Source organism: Nannospalax galili, unplaced genomic scaffold (genome assembly GCF_000622305.1).
Source record: "Nannospalax galili isolate Female #2095 unplaced genomic scaffold, S.galili_v1.0 scaffold907, whole genome shotgun sequence".
Classification (NCBI taxonomy): Eukaryota; Metazoa; Chordata; class Mammalia; order Rodentia; family Spalacidae; genus Nannospalax; species Nannospalax galili.
The window spans coordinates 2,411,075-2,427,148 of record NW_008357958.1 but is presented as its reverse complement, the minus strand read 5'-3'; the positions used below and the strand labels follow the sequence as shown (position 1 = coordinate 2,427,148).

The 16,074-nt window shown below is 41.1% G+C and overlaps 1 protein-coding gene across 1 annotated transcript in view; it reads left to right on the top strand.

Annotated features, from left to right (window-relative positions):
* Sv2c (synaptic vesicle glycoprotein 2C) overlaps positions 1-16,074 on the top strand; it is a 241,573-nt gene that overhangs the window by 59,907 nt on the left and 165,592 nt on the right. The window contains exon 2 of the mRNA XM_008855998.1: positions 3,507-4,180. Within this exon, the coding sequence (XP_008854220.1) occupies positions 3,601-4,180 (580 nt within the window). The 5' untranslated portion in view covers positions 3,507-3,600. The remainder of the gene's footprint in view (positions 1-3,506; positions 4,181-16,074) is intronic.

The window sequence follows — 16,074 nt, the reverse complement described above, 5'->3', positions numbered from 1 at the left end:
GGAGACCGATTTGAATAAGAAAGAAGAGCTATCATGTGCCCCTTGGAGGTCGTGAAAGTTTCAAGCCTTTGCCTAAATTTCTCCCTCTCAGTCACTAGCACCTTATTTAACATGAACACATTATCTTTAGAAGGACAGCCACCCTATTGGGATAGATTTTGCGAATAAACAAGATTGTACTTTGGAATTACTATCTATATAAAGCTGTCACTAGAGACTACAATAGTTCCTTCTATTTTAGAGCCCACAGAATGATTTAGAGAAGAGATGGTAAAACAATTTCACTATGGGGAAACAGAAGAATAGAATTTTTCTGGTTTTTTTTTTTGCGGGGGGGTTGTTTTGTTTTTGAGACAGGGTATCCCTGTAGCCCCAGCTAGTCTGGAACTTGCTATATAGACCAGGATGGCCTCAATCTCACAGAGATCTGCCTGCTTCTATCTCCTAAGTGCTGGGGAGATAGATAAAGTGTGTGTGTTACCACTCCCAGAAAAACAATAGGATAGAAGGTAGGCTGAAGTTGTTACTGAGACCCCAGTGGGAGCACTGGGTGAAATCGACAAGGCTCAGGCACAAGGTATGGGCTCAGACACATTTGAGAGCAAGTCCTGGCTTTGCCAACAGCCTCTGTGGCCTTAGACTCATTAATCTCACTAAGCTTTAATATTCCCATCTGAAAAATGGAGACTGTATCTGCTTTGTATAATTGAAAGGACTAGGAAAAAGAACAAAAGGGTGTACACAAAGTGCTCAGTAGAAAGCCTGGTATACAGTAAGCACTAAACCAAGCAGATTTGTTTTAGTTTGGGTTTCTTTTCTTTTTTTCTTCTTCTTCCCATGTGTATACGTGTGGTGTGCCTATGTGTGTGTATAGGTGCATATGCACATGTGTGTGCATGCATGTAGAGGCTGGAGGTTGATGTTGGGAATCTTCCTTGCTCATTCTTCCACCGTTCTTTGAGTCAGAGTCTCTCAATCAAGTCAGCTAGCACTGGGGTTCTTCTCTCCACCTTCCGAAGCTGGAATTACAAGAAGGCCATTACACCTGCCCTGCATTTACTGGGATTCTGGGGATCCACACTTTGGTCATGCTTGTACAGCTAGTGATTTCATCACTAAGCTCTCTTCCAAGCTGTGTGTTGGTTTTCAACACATCAGGGTCTGATGCATAGTATGTGTTATAACTCTAGTTTATTCTGAAACAAAGGTGTACTGTCTGCGAACATTGATGATGTTGTAGGCAGTTGATTGTGGTCCTTCTTATGGGCATACCTAGTAGCTAAGCTTCACCCTGAGGACTGCTGCCTTTAACCCAAACATGACTTTTGTGTTAGTTAGCTCTGCATCATTATAACAAATGCCAGAGGGAATTTTAAAGGAGAAAAGATGTCTTTTGACTCAGTTTCAGAAGCTATAGTCCCTGGTGAATTGACTCTGTTGTTTCTGGGTCTGTGGTCAGGCAGAACATGATAGTGGAAGGATGTGGTAGGGTAGACTTGCTTAAGAACATGGAGGGCCAAAAGCAGGGAGAGACAGAGAGAGAGAGAAAGCTGAGACAGCTAGCCCCCAAGGACAAGCTCAGTGACCTACTTCCTTCAAATAGGACCACCCTTCGAAAGATCCCATCACTTCTAATAGTGATGTCAAATTGTAAGTCCATCAGTGGATTTAGCCATGATTATGGGAGCTCTGATGATCTATCTAATCAGCTCTCTATGATCAGATCCCCTAGCTTGGAACCAAGTCTCAATACCCAAGCCTTTTAGGGAGTCAATTCATATCCAAACTATAACAACCTTCTAACACAGATGTCAATCTTCTATTTCCCTTACTATTTTTGGAATGAGCCAAACGTTTGCATTTTTCAGTGCACCAGAGAGAGCTCATAGCCATAGAAGCATAACTACCCCTGATAGATCTTCTGGTAGTCCAGCATACTGCACACTTCTCATGACTGCCATATGAGGACACTCCAGACTTGTTTGCTTGTATTGTGAAATCATTGCAGATTTATAAGCAGTTATAAGAAAACTGGAGGTTCCCCTATACCCCTCTAGTAGACACATTTACAAATATTTTATTTTAAAAAGATTTTTAAAATAAGTGTTCAAATTTGCTTTTATTTTGAAAAATGATGAAACATCTTTGCTTTAATGAAACTGCAAACTAAGAATTGAGTATTATCCAAAATGCTTGAGGGCATCTTTCTCTTTATATTGCTGTTTGCTTGTGACATTTGAATGCTCATTCAACGTATGATTGTAATACCTGCTTACTATTTTTCACTGTATACAAAAAGACAAAAACCAGAAATTTTCATTATATAAAGCAAATATTTAAAATTCTGTCAGAGTTTAGAGCTTAGGAAAATAATGATGGGATTATTTTCCCAAGACTTTTTTACCTTCATATCATCTATGTATAAGGAGATACATTGGGTCATTTGAGTCACCAGAAAATATAGGTCAGTGGGTAAAAAAATCCCAAGTTATCATGAAGTCAGTGTGACTTTAACAAGCTAAGACATGGGGTTGGGGGTTAGCCATAAGAAATAAAGCCAAGGATGACTGCGGTATCACAACAGCTGCTAAATGGAGTGGTAGCAGGACAAAGTAGAAGATTGTGTGTGTGTGTGTGTGTGTGTGTGTGTGTGTGTGTGTGTGTGTGCCTCTATCTAGATTTGAAGGCCATAGAGATAAAGCCTGGAGGCTTTTCAGGGTAGGGTTGTGAAGGCACATCACATTGGGCTTTCCTGTCCAGGCTGGGCTGGGGGTAGGGTTGTGAAGACACATCACATTGGGTTTTCCTGTCCAGGCTGGGCTGGAGTGGTCTCTGAAAGGGAAATGCCACTGAACAAACCATAAGTTCTAATTCAATATTTTTTAAGTAAAGTCATTTGATGAACTCTGCCAGTTTACCATATAGATACAACTACTGTGTCTGTTTGAGATGTTTTATGAGTCTTTGTTATCATTTGTCAATAGTAAGAGCAGAGATGGGGAGAATGCAATTTGACAAGTGTAAGTACAGCGTGATAGAATTGGGCAATGAGCTGCTCACTTGTTTTCTGGTTTTGCTTAGTATGAGGAAAGGTCTGGCAGAGTTCTGAGACTCTGGCTTTGCCTTCGCAGTGTCTGTATGTATTTGTGTGTCTTGTGAATAATATTTTTCTTAGTCAAAATATATCCTTATAGCTTTTTGAGACATGATGTATGTGTTTTAAAAGATGTAAGATAGTTGGTTTCATTCTCCATGGAGCACCTAAGTAACATTGCCCTGGGGACAAAATTCCTTAAAAAGAAAACTACAATCAAAATCCTAGCTACCTACTCCAGGTGCTGGTTACACTGGAGCAGAGAATCCGCATGTGGTGCTTGGGTGTGTGAGATCAGCAGGAAAAGAGTACTTTGTCTTTATGTGGGCAGTAAAAAGAGCCCAAGAGCTAGGGCATACAAAGGACAGGAGTGAAAGGAATAATGTGGCTCTCCTCTGGTCTTCTTGTGCAGTTCTCTTCTGAGCCTCGAGTGGATGTTGCTGTTGCAGCTGAGCTGCTGAACACTAAGAGTTCTCTTCTGCACACTGGCCACCAGCTGAGATAAGATGGAAGACTCCTACAAGGATAGGACTTCACTGATGAAGGGTGCCAAGGACATTGCCAAAGAGGTGAAGAAGCAAACAGTGAAGAAGGTGAACCAGGCAGTAGACAGGGCCCAGGATGAATACACCCAGCGCTCCTATAGTCGGTTCCAGGATGAAGAGGACGATGATGACTACTATCCACCAGGAGAAACTTACAGTGGAGAGGCCAATGATGATGAGGGCTCAAGTGAGGCCACTGAAGGACATGATGAAGAGGATGAGATCTACGAAGGGGAATACCAGGGCATTCCCAGCATGAACCAAGGGAAGGACAGCATAGTGTCTGTGGGGCAGCCCAAGGCGGACAAGTACAAGGACTGCAGGGATCTGGAGTCAGAGAGGAGAGCCGATGAGGAAGAGCTGGCCCAGCAGTATGAGCTGATCATCCAGGAATGTGGCCATGGCCGGTTCCAGTGGGCCCTCTTCTTCGTCCTGGGCATGGCACTCATGGCAGATGGTGTGGAGGTGTTTGTGGTGGGCTTTGTGTTACCCAGTGCGGAGACTGACCTGTGCATACCGAATTCAGGATCTGGATGGCTAGGTGAGTGCTTTATAGTTCTGAAAATGGTCTACCTGTGGAGCATAGAGTAAATAATTTTTTTCTAGAACATTGCATTTTTCTGGCAAAAATTTTTATGAAAAATCTTATGCATACAAAAGAATCAGATAATTGTGTGGTGAGCACCTCTCTAGAACATCCTCCTTTGCCAATGTTTCTTATGCTTTATCTCATATAGCCATCAATAGAACTTACACATTTACATTTTTAGATTTATTTATTTTTTTAATGTGTATGAGTGTTTTGCCTGCATATATGTAAGTGTACCTATATTGTGCAATGCCCATGGAGGTCAGAAGAGTTGGATGCCCTGGAACTGGAGTTAAGGATGGCTGTTAGTTGCCATGTGGGTGCTGGGAACTGAACCCAGGTCCTCCTCAAGAGCAGCCAGTGCTCTTAAGCACTGAGCCGTCTCTCCAGACCCTCATATACCTTTTAAAGCAAGTTAGAGCAGTTTAACTTACTCTAGTACAAGTCACAATGAGAAGTGCATCACTGTACAATATGCAAACATTACAGAATACACTTATATTATACAAAGGCAGCTTTGTCATCACTAGCAATTCGATCTTACAGGTCTCCTCCCATATGCAGCCTTTTAGTAGCCAAAACATCATTGTGTGTCACACTGGTATTTGGCACAGATAGATTTGCATTGGTTTCTCCTTCACTAACTTCCAAAGGTAGAGCTTGGGATGGCCAAGCATGTGCAGGACTCTGGGTTCAGGCTCCAGTATCTTTATAGGAAATTTATTTAACACCTTTCTAAATGTCAGTGAGGTTCATTCTATAAAATGTTAATGAATGTTGATTTCAGATTTTACATATAATACTGTCATTTAAATATTTTTAGAACACTGCTCATTTTTATTTTTTCTCTAATCTATGGGAATGTTTGCTTATTTTTTTAAATTAACTTTATATATAGAATGTTTTACAGGTAATTTAATAGTTTTTTCAAGACTTGCACCTTTGTGTCTAAACTTGAAAACCTTTATTTCCTAATATGACTTAAGTCTATCTCAAAATTATTAATATTTAAATTCTATGTTGAAAATATGAGCTCCATAAAGTATCAAGACAAAAGATTTGACTTTTATGTTCAATTTGCCATGCATACAAGATTTTTATTCTTACAGTGCTGTAGTTAAAACTCATGAATTTATGCAAAGAAGGACTGAAGGGATGGCTCAGGGTTAAGAGTGTTTACTCATCTTGCAAAGATCTAGATTGGGTTTCCAGCACTGACGTGGGAGTTTACAGCTGTCAGTGACTTCAGTTCCAAAAGAGCTGATGCCCTCGTCTGGCTTCCATGGGCACCAGAACACTCATACACATAAAATAAAAATAAAAATAAACTTTTAAAGTAAAAGAATTTGTGTGAAGAGAGAGAAGGTGGAGAAACACAGAGTGGAATGTCACTGACAGTCCAAGGATCCATTTCAAATAGTTGCTACATTAAGCCAGGAGGACTTTCAGGCCCCTCTTAAAATTCTGCCTCAAAAACATGTTTGTGTGAATGAAATTTTTACATTATTCAGAGTTTATAAAACTAGCGTCTATATTTATAGCCTAGTGTCTATATTTTCCAAGGGACTTCTTTGTACCAAGCTGGTAAAACAGGAAGCTGATGTAATTCTTTGTGTGGAAATTTAGTCATTTTATTAAACAATGTCCTAATCATTGGTGCAAAGAAATATTGTGTGATTAAATGTCTCTAACATTTAATAAATTTTCTCTGACATACAGGAGAGAAAATTATGAATGAGAGAAGGATTGGCATCATTTTATTCCTTTAGTTCTTGTTTTTAAATAATCTTCTCTCTTGGTATTTGGTTCTTTCTATTTGACTGAAAGGAATGAACCCACGAAAGCAGATTGTGAAGGGTCGTGGGATGCTAGTGCCTGGCAAAGCCTGCATATTTTTGCTGATAGATTCATGTATGTGTTCAACCATCAAAATGCAGACCTCACCATGCTTCAGGGGGAGAAAGCTCAGCCATTCATCAAACTGGTTCATACAGCAGATCTCTTTTGTATCTGGCATTGTATTTTGTTTTGTTTATTTTCTGATCCTTTGGTGGTCAAGTATAGCAGTGTAAAAATTTTTAGGAAAAATTTTAAGAATTTGCCAAAGGAATATATCAATGAAATGTTTTAAGAGGGTAAATCCTTAGAAATGCAGCCACACAGGTATTTAATCATTGCGGGTGTAATTTTGGAATAAAAACCTTTTCATGTTTGACTCTGGCTTTTTTTTCTTGGCGACATTACAGAAAAGCCTTTGCCAGACTTGTCCTCCTGCCTTTATTTCCTTTGTGCTAAATGGAAGCACAGCAGTTGTAGGGGTCCTCTTATCAGTCTATCCACTAAGCCAGCACCTAAAAACAAGATACCCTGCAGGTGGCATTCAGAAGTGTAGCTAACACCACAGAACAACAGGAGCCCATGTTTTTCCATCTGTCCATAACTGTTGCCTGCTGTAGTGAATTGAAACTGTGTCCTCGGGAGAATTTGTCCCTCAAGGGTGTGAGTCCCCAACAGAAGCATTTTAATGGTTTCGTAACTCTGCCTTCCAGACTTGCATGTCAATTATTTTGCCATTGTAATTTCACTCATAATTGCATTCTAACAGCATCTCTTTAGACAAGCATTTAAATTGTTTTGCCATTTTCATTTCATCAGATAATGGCTTTGTAATATAATTACCACACTAAGTCATAGCAATGGGATCAAAATGCAGAAAAGAAAGACACATGACCCACTCTTGGTGGCATTTCATGGATATGGATTTGCAAAATAAAATTTCATTTTGCCATTAAGCATCATGTCAATTTTCTCAAGGAAGACCAGGAGTAAATATACGACCCAGTTTATGTTTTAATTATTTGTGAGGTTGGTCCTCTCTTTGTGTTTGCCAGAAGATTGACTTAAGGTAGCTAGGGCATACCATGTGTACACATGTCTGTGTGCATGGTTTGTGTGTACAGATAACATTGTTAATTGGGATGGAGGAAGTGAGAGTAAATATTTAATTATCTGATGGGTTTCTCCCTCTGGGAATAAGTGTCATTTTAAGGTAATTCACTCCCAATGCCGAAGTCAATTTATTAAGCAGTTGTGGCAGGCAAAGCATAGCACTACCACAGGAAATAAAGGAGAAAATGGGAAAAGAGACAAGGTTTCCCTACCCGAAATCATAGTCTAGAATGGAGAAATCTACATGTCTGCAGATTACCAGGATGAGGAAGCAAGCACACATGGCCAAAGGAGAAGCAGGGCGGAGTCACTAAGGGGTAGGGTCCTGAGTAAAGTAGTGAAGAGAAGATGGGTGGAAGTGGGAGCTGTTCCATTGGGCACTGGCTCATTGATAAGTTTGGAAGAGGACAAGGGAAATTGGCTTATGAAAGGAAGGCAGTTTATCGAACTAGGAAATGAAGAGTACAGCTTTGAGTAGGAAGGAAATTTCCATTTTACACAATCTCATTTTGAGGTGCTTGTGGGGGATAGAAGCATGTCAGTGGGCTGGCTGCTCCTCAGTTGGGACTGAAGTGCCAAAGGTTTGGGAGCCAGTGTATTTAAGGTGCCAGCGCCAGTGGGCTTTACCGGGGAGACAATGGTTTCCTGGGAATGCTTGTGTGACTGGTCGTGGAGGAAGCTGTCATTAAAAAGGCTGAGGAGATGAAGCTAGAGAACGAGGGCCAACCAGGAGGGAAAGAAGGTCTGGAAGTTACTGGAAGAATTAAGGGGGAGGCATGACTCTCAGGCACTATAGTCTTGCAGAAAAGACAGGAACCAGCCTCTCAAGTCTGAAAATTAATTTGCTGGCTGCTGCAGATGACGCTGGATGAACACAGAGAACAATGCTAGGCATTTCATAAGTCTGTATTGAATGACACGGCCGCAGATCTATAGCTCCCAGTTCCTGGTCACAGGTCAGGATCCTCTCAGATGTTGCACATCCTTCCCTCCCACTGCTGAAGCTCGGAGTGAATGAATGCTGCTGAGGGCATCCTACAGGACCATGACTGACCTGGTTCCTATTTTAGGGTTGGTGATATGGCATATTGGTTCTCAGACAGGAAGGACCCAGTGAACAATTCAGAGTCAGCCCTGCCCCCAGCTCCAGTCCATGAGAACAGAGCAACCACTTTGCTAGCTGCCCTTTCTTCTTCAATTCCATGAACGGAGATGGCGTCTCAGTGACACACTTATTTCTCTTAGACCCACCTGGTGAAGCACAGAACTTCACCATTGTTAGTTCAACTCCTTTCTTTCTTTCGGTAAATGGGTTGAGCATCTAGTATGTGGCAAAGACATTTAGAACCTAGAGATATGAAAATAAATAAATCATGTCTGGGTGACATGATGCATGTTTTCCAACCTCTCCAGTTTTTAGAGCTTTTACTCATTCTCCTCCACTTCCTTTTTGCCACTTACAAGAAGGATAATTTCCTTAGGGGCAGGCTGGGTAGATATGATCCAAACCTTCTACCTTAACATCTCTGCATCCTTCCATGTGCTCCCTTATTCCTTTATAGTGTTAACAAATAAACATTGCTTTGGGACTTTAACTGATTTTCTAGAGATCGCTGTGTCTGATTTTCTGAAAATAACCAGCTTTGAGTTTCTGCGATTCCCTGCATTTTTTAGTTCCATTGGATGTTGTTTGCTGCTGGACCGTGTGAGTAGAGTGCAGGGGCTATGCACTGCGCATTGAGCCATTGTTAGAACTCTGAAATCTCTGCCCTGTGCTACTGTGTGGACCAGCATGTCCAAACCGATTACAAAGAACAATAGAGATGTTCTGTATATTTTAAGTTTATTCCAAATTTTTGATCATTTGGCATCTGAGTGTGCTCGTTCTAGATGTGTTCTCTGCGTGTGTTGGGATCAGCAGCTTTGTCTCCTGGAATGGTCTCCTTGTCCTCCACATTTACTTCAGTGTCTTTTAGGGAGCTTTGATCTGTGCTGTGAATGTGCCCTCTGGCTCTATTTAGCCTTTTGGCTGTCACCTCACTCTTAATTGGAATTAAAAATCATTAGCTCATAAAGTACAGCCTGTACACCGTCAGCCAAACCTTACTTAGATTCATTATTGCAAAACAAGAAAATAAGATTATATAGTCCATTGCGATTATGGCCCTGGCTCTTTCTTCCTCCAGATCTTTGCGTTCTCCTAAGGAGAAAGGTTTCTGACATCAGTGGAGTTGGGCTAGGCAGCCTATAAAGCAGTCCTCCGTTTGAAAGGTCTGAGTCATAGGACAGGAAGTAGACAGAAGCTTCATGCCACATTATTTTAAAAAATATTTTTATTGTTCTTCGAGAATTTCATACAGTGGGTTTTGATCATATTCAGATTCCTTTCCCCATCTCAACCCCCACCTTACTACCTTCCCCTTCATGTCCTCTATTACCATTGTTTTTTCAAAGGCTTGTCAAGTCTAATTTGTATTCTCCAAATGTTCTCAGGTATGAATTCATCCCCTGGAGCCTGGTCAACTGCTTTGTGTCACATCCTTAAAGAAAACTGACTCTCTCTCTCCTACCAGCTACCATTTGCCAATAGTTCTTCACCTAGGGCTGGGGTTTCCTGCCTACCTCTTCCAACCATGCTAGGACTTTGTCTGGCTGGAATCTGAGCAGATCTTGTGCATGCTGTCACAAGCACTGTGGGTTTATGTGTGCAACTGCCCTGTTGTGTCTGGACAACATGATTTCCTTGTATTCATCTACCACTTCCGGCTCTTATAATCTTTCCCCCTTCTCTTCTATAGTAATCCCTGAGCCTTGGGAGGAGAGGATGTGATATAGGGGTCCATTTTGGGTTGAGCACTTTGCAGTCTCTTATTCTTTGCACATTGACCACTTGTGTGTCTCAGTGTTAATTGCTATCTACTATAAGAAAAAGCTTCTCTAATGAGAGCTGAGAGATGCACTAATTTGTGGATATAATAATAAGTCATTGGGAATTGGTTCAATACTATGTCCACCACATTATTTTTTAAGATTTATTTTACTTTTAGCTGTGTGTGTGTGTGTGTGTGTGTGTGTGCATGCACATGACTGCTGTGCCCATGAAGGCCAGAAGAGAGCATCAGAGTCCTCTGGAGCTGGTGTTACAGGTGATTGGGAGTCAACTGATGAGGTGCTGGGACTGCAAGAGCAGTCTGCTGAGTCATTGCTCTAGCCCTCATGCCACTTTCTGAAACTTACCACTAATGGCGTTCTGAGTGAGACTGTAAGACTGATGCAAAATGCCTTTCACCATGTTGAGGGTCACTGGGGGTGTCCCATAACAGCTCTGAAGGCTTCATTCTTGCATTCTGAAGTACTGTATCAATACTTCCAAGAACACTCCTGAATGAGGATTCTGGGTCCACTGGAGCACTGACCTCACAGAATTTGATTCAGTCTGGGACTCATCCTGAAGTCAACCAAGAACCCGATAATGTGTTGTCAGCTTGAAAATTTGTTCATGGACTCGGGTTTAAATAAGGCAATCTGAATTGTTACTCATCTGATAACCAGACCACACCAAATATGAATAATATAGGCCCATAGGTTTGTATCATGCTGTAATTACACTCTTCAATGGGAAATCTAAAACCACGTTATTCCCACATAAAAAGAAGTAAGAGCCTTTATAGGACCCGAGTGCACCTCAGAACACTGCTACAAGTAGGAAGCTATTCAATTACATTCATCATGAGAAATTAGTCTCATAAATTGCTGAAGTAAGTATTCCCAACACAACCTGACAGTTTCCCCTTAGTTGTAGAAATTTCTTTTGTGCTTTTATGATTGTGAGATTGTAGTAAATGGAGTCCTGGGCTGCAGTTCTTATTTTCAATTTTAAACCTGAAGTCTCTCATTGAAAAGAAAATTATGAGGAAACACTAAGTACTTCCAATTCTAAAGGTTATTTTTTAATTTAAAAAATTCAATAAAATGTTTGCAATTTTCATAAAATATATTATTTTGATGATATTTAGATCTCTTCCCCTATCTACACTTCCCCTTACTGCCCCTACCCAATTTATAGAGTCTAATTTGTGTCCCCACATGTCCTTCAGTGTGGATCAATCCATTGGAGCCTGGTTAACCAAGAGTCACACCCTTGAAAGAGACTGACTCTACCCCCTTTCAGCAGCCGTCAGTTGCCAGTAATTTCTAAGATGGGGTTGGAGTTTCTGACCCACTTCTCCATGTCTGTGCTGGGATTTTTATCTGGTTTGAGCTTGCATGGAACTTGTGCATGCTGTCACAATTGCTGTGAGTTTATATGTGTGCCTGACTAGCTGTCTGGAAAACTCTGGTTCCTTGGGGTCATCCACCACCTCTGGCTTTTGCAATCTTTCCTCCCCCTCTTCTGCAATGATCCCTGAGCCCTGGGAGCAGAAGTTCGATATAGGTGTCCTATTCAGGGATAAGCATACTGCAGTTTCTTGTTCTCTACACATTGGCCAGTTGTAGGTTTCTGTGTTAATCATCATCTGCTGCTTAAGGAAACTTCTCTGGCAAGAGTTGAGAGATGCATTAACTTATTGTTATAACAATAAGGCATTAGGAGTCAATTTAATACTATAATTATTTAGTATAAAATGACTATTAGGCTCTCCCCTAAACCCTGTGACCTGTCTAGCTTCAGGTTCCTAGGCCTGATATCAGTGTCAGGTATGGACTTCATCCTATGAAGTAGACCTTAAATCCAATTAGAAAGTGGTTGGTTACTTCCATAATATTTGTGCCATTACTGCACTGGTGGACATATCTTGCCAGGCCAGTTGTTGCTGTTCACAAGATTCACAGCTGGGTAAGGTTGATGATTATTTTTTTCTTCCAACAGAATGCATAACACCTTCTGGCACTATGAAAGCCAGTAGAGATGAGGCTTTGAAGTCAGCACCAGCTTGATCTCTCCTTGTTAGTTTTATAGTTCATGTATGTTGTATTTTCATCAGTAGGGTCTTATCATCCAATTCTTGGGGGTAACCAAGAACAGTGGCAATGGCCAGTATTGTCAGTATTGTTTTGGGGTATATGGGACTCAACAACTTCAAGAGAGAGTCTGTGTTTGGTTATAGGAAGCTAAATTATATTAAGGTTCATTAAGAATTATATTTTAGGGGCTGGAGATATGGCTCAGCAGTTAAGAGTACTGACTGCTCTTGCACCCACATGGTGGCTAACAACTGTCCATAACTCCTGTTCCAGGGGATCCTATACCCTTTCCTGACCTCCATGGGCGCCACAGTTGTACTTACATACATGCCAGCAATGCACTCATACATACAAAAAATAAAAAAATAAATACTTTTAAAAGAACTACATTTTAAGTAAAATATTTATGGAACAATTAATTAGCTTTCCAACTGGGGTTTCATGGCAGATATTTGAGATGCAAAAAAAAAAATAAGTTCAAACATCTAACCAAATAATTAAGGAGTTTGGAGGTTTTGCTTTTGCTAAATTGTTGTGTAGCTTTTTTCTCTGATTTCAAAGAGCACTCTGAAAAATAAACTACTGACTGTGCATCCGCCTAATACGTTAAGTTACCAGATTAAATTATTTTTATAGCTCAGGGAAAATGGTTTAACAGTTTAGAATTAATATAAAATAAGTTTTAGGCTTTGATTTTTCAACTAATTCTTTGGGACAGTCCCTGTCCATGGCTGTTCTTTTATCCTCTGGGCTCCCTTCCTAAAGGGTCCTTGTCTTGTCCCCACAACCCACTTGTCATTACTGTTGTGAATCTTCCTGGAAGAAGGGAGAAGGGTTCATCTTGTATCCCATCCTGTCCATGACTAGTTAGTATACATGCTGATGTAAATGCTCAACAATTTTTTAATTTAAAAAAATTTCATGTGTATGAATGTTTTGTCTGCATGTATGGAAGTGTACTACATGCATACAATGCCCACAGAGGTCAGAAGAGGGCACCAAATCTCCTGGAACTGGAGTTACAGATGGTTGTTAGCCACCATGTGGGTGCTGGGAACTGAACCCAGGTCCTCTGCAAGAGCAGCCAGTGCCATCTCTCCAGTACCTGGTGTAAACTCTATGAATAGCATTAAGCTACACAATTCATCCTGCTCTGCCTCCCTTCTATTTACCATTATCTGTCTCCAGAAAGGGGGTAGTTAGGGTTGCCAGGTAAAATACAAGATGTCCTGTTAAATTTGAAAAAGGAATTTTTTAGTATAACTATGTCCTATGTGATATTTGGGATACAGTTATATTAAAAAGATCATTTATCATTTATTGGAAATTCAAATTTAACAGGGCAATTCTACCATTAGTAGTGATGGCGACAGAAGAGTGGAAAGAGTAGAGTTTGCTCTTAGTCTGGTATCATCAAATAACTCATTCTGTTTTCCTTATCTCACCTGATTGGAATCACATATAATCCTAGAGTCTCTGAATTGGTGCCAGGTGAGGGGTCTGGGAAACTGTATGTGTCTTACAGCATCTCATTACCTGATTCTTATTCAAAGGGGAATTTCCAAATCTCCATCACCTAGGCTAACATTTCTAAGACATAAAGCATGTACAAGGGGCTGGAGGCTATTGTGAAAGTACAGGTTTGGGCACCACAGAGTAGAGTGGGCCTGAGCTTCTTCATCATGAGGCTGCAGGTTGTGAACCTCTCTTTAAATAATGCTTTGAACCTCACTTTCAACTCTACTGTTACCACTTTTCAGCCTCCCAACCTAGAGGCAGCAACATTGTCAACAGTTGTGATCAGGTTGTAAATGTTATTTCAGTTTTAAACAATTTCCAGGACAGGAGCATGGGGAAATAGCAGTGATAAGAAATGCACCAGGGACAAAGGGTGCTTTGCACCATTTCAGGAAAAGTGTTTTTTTTCCTAAGAGTAAATGCCAACAGCTGAAGGATGTACAAGGTTTTTTCTGCACTAGTGGACACTGGCCATATTTGTTGTGCTTTTGCTTCCACAGAGCGGGGGGATCCTCACCATCTCCAGTCACATTTACAAGCTCAAGTTCCAGTGTGAGCACAGGATGTCCAGGGCATGGTGACACTCTGCTTTGTAGACTAGTTTCTCAGTGGCAGAGTCATGGTGATTAAAATTGTAATGTAACTCCTTTAGATTTCTACCTGTCTATCCATCCACACGAAATTAAATGAGTTGTCTCTGAGTAACTTCATTTTCTCAGCAGAACATAGTTAGACTAGAAATATAAAAGGTAAAATTGTTTCAAACTAGCTGGAAAACTAAGTGAACTGAACTACTCACAAGAACAACAACAAAAAAAAGTCCTGTTATGGCCATCTGTTCAGCATAAACACACATGTCCAACTGGGGGCAGCTCACACAGGTGAGAGGTGGGTAACCCCTACCCCCTAGTGCCCTCTGTTTATTTAATTATCATCTGTCTATTTTGTACCTAATAGTTGTGATATTGGTGGAGGTTCAATGAACAGTATCATCGTGGAATGTACCTTTCTAATCCAGCGTTTTGTACACAAAAAGAATGAACGTTATCAGGGGTCAGTCCATCTATTCATCACATTCTTAGTGAGTCTGTGTAAGACATTGAACTTTGTCATGTGACAAATACAAAGATCAACCAGATACCAACTATGCAAAGATGCTTGTAGTCCAAATGACACAGAACCAGGACAGAGATTCATGCTATCTGAGGGAGGAGGAGATTAAAGAAGGGCTTCAGAAAACTCTAGTATTTGAACTTGGCTTTGAAGTGTAGGTAGAATTTGGAATACAGAAATGGGGATAGAGGCAAGGTGCTCCTGAGAGACAGAGAAGACTAAGCAAAGGCACAAATGCATGGGAATCCTGGATATGTACTGTGGACAGATTCCAGTTCAGTTTGATTGAGGTGCAGCATGCTCAAAGCACAAAGGGGGGCAACTAGAAAGGCGTGCTGGCACCAACCTGTATATGGGATCCCTAAATGAGTTTATTCTGATGCCAGTGAGGAGTGGTTGGTGTGCTGCCAGAGGGCAGGTGTGGTGAGAATTCTTGATGAAGAGACTGCTACATATTGAATGGTGAATGGAGGCTGAACTCAAGGTGGTGAACCAGCAAAAACATCCATGAAATAATTCTACCAATAGGTTCCAAGGGCCTGACTGTGGGACTAGAGAGAAGAAGATGTTTGCCAATGAATCCCTGGGCCTTAATAATTGATGAGCTATGACCAAGGGGGAGGAATCAGTTATAAGGCCCTGAGGCTTCAAGCCCAGGGATGTGCCTTCAATAGAGAGTGATGCATTAGGGATAGTAGGAGTAGGGGAACTCCAGGGTAGGAAGGAAGCTATGCTTCACTACCCTGGACTATAAGAGCAGGACCTGAGATTTGTCTTACTACAGGTGACCCTTACCATATAGTAAAGCCTGAATAAGTGGTAGCCAGTAAATTTCCATTGCATTTGAGATGCCAACCAAGCTAATCAGGAGAAACCATCCAGAGAGGCATTTGTAAGCACGTTTTGGGCTTGGTAGAGAAATTAGCCCTAAAGATGGGCAATGGAGAGACTTTAGAAGAGAAGTGAAACTGAGCCCACAGGAGTGGAGGACATGTCAAAGGCAAGAGTGCAAAGGAAGTGGGGGCCAAAGGCGGGTCTTTAGTGGGTGCTTTGAGGGTGAGAGGAAGAAGGCATCAGATAAGCAAAATGAAGGCGGGAAAAGTCTCAGCTTGAAGAAAGGGTAGGAGAAAGAGGAGATGGTTTAACTAGTAAGAATTGAGAGAGACCCTGGAACTGGTGGTGAGAACAAGAACGCTGTTCCAGAGAGGGAAAGCTCAGAGGACAGCTTAATGCTAAATTCCATTTGAATGTACACTTTTAAGGAGAAGGCAATAAATCCATGTTTAAAATTTTGATAGAAA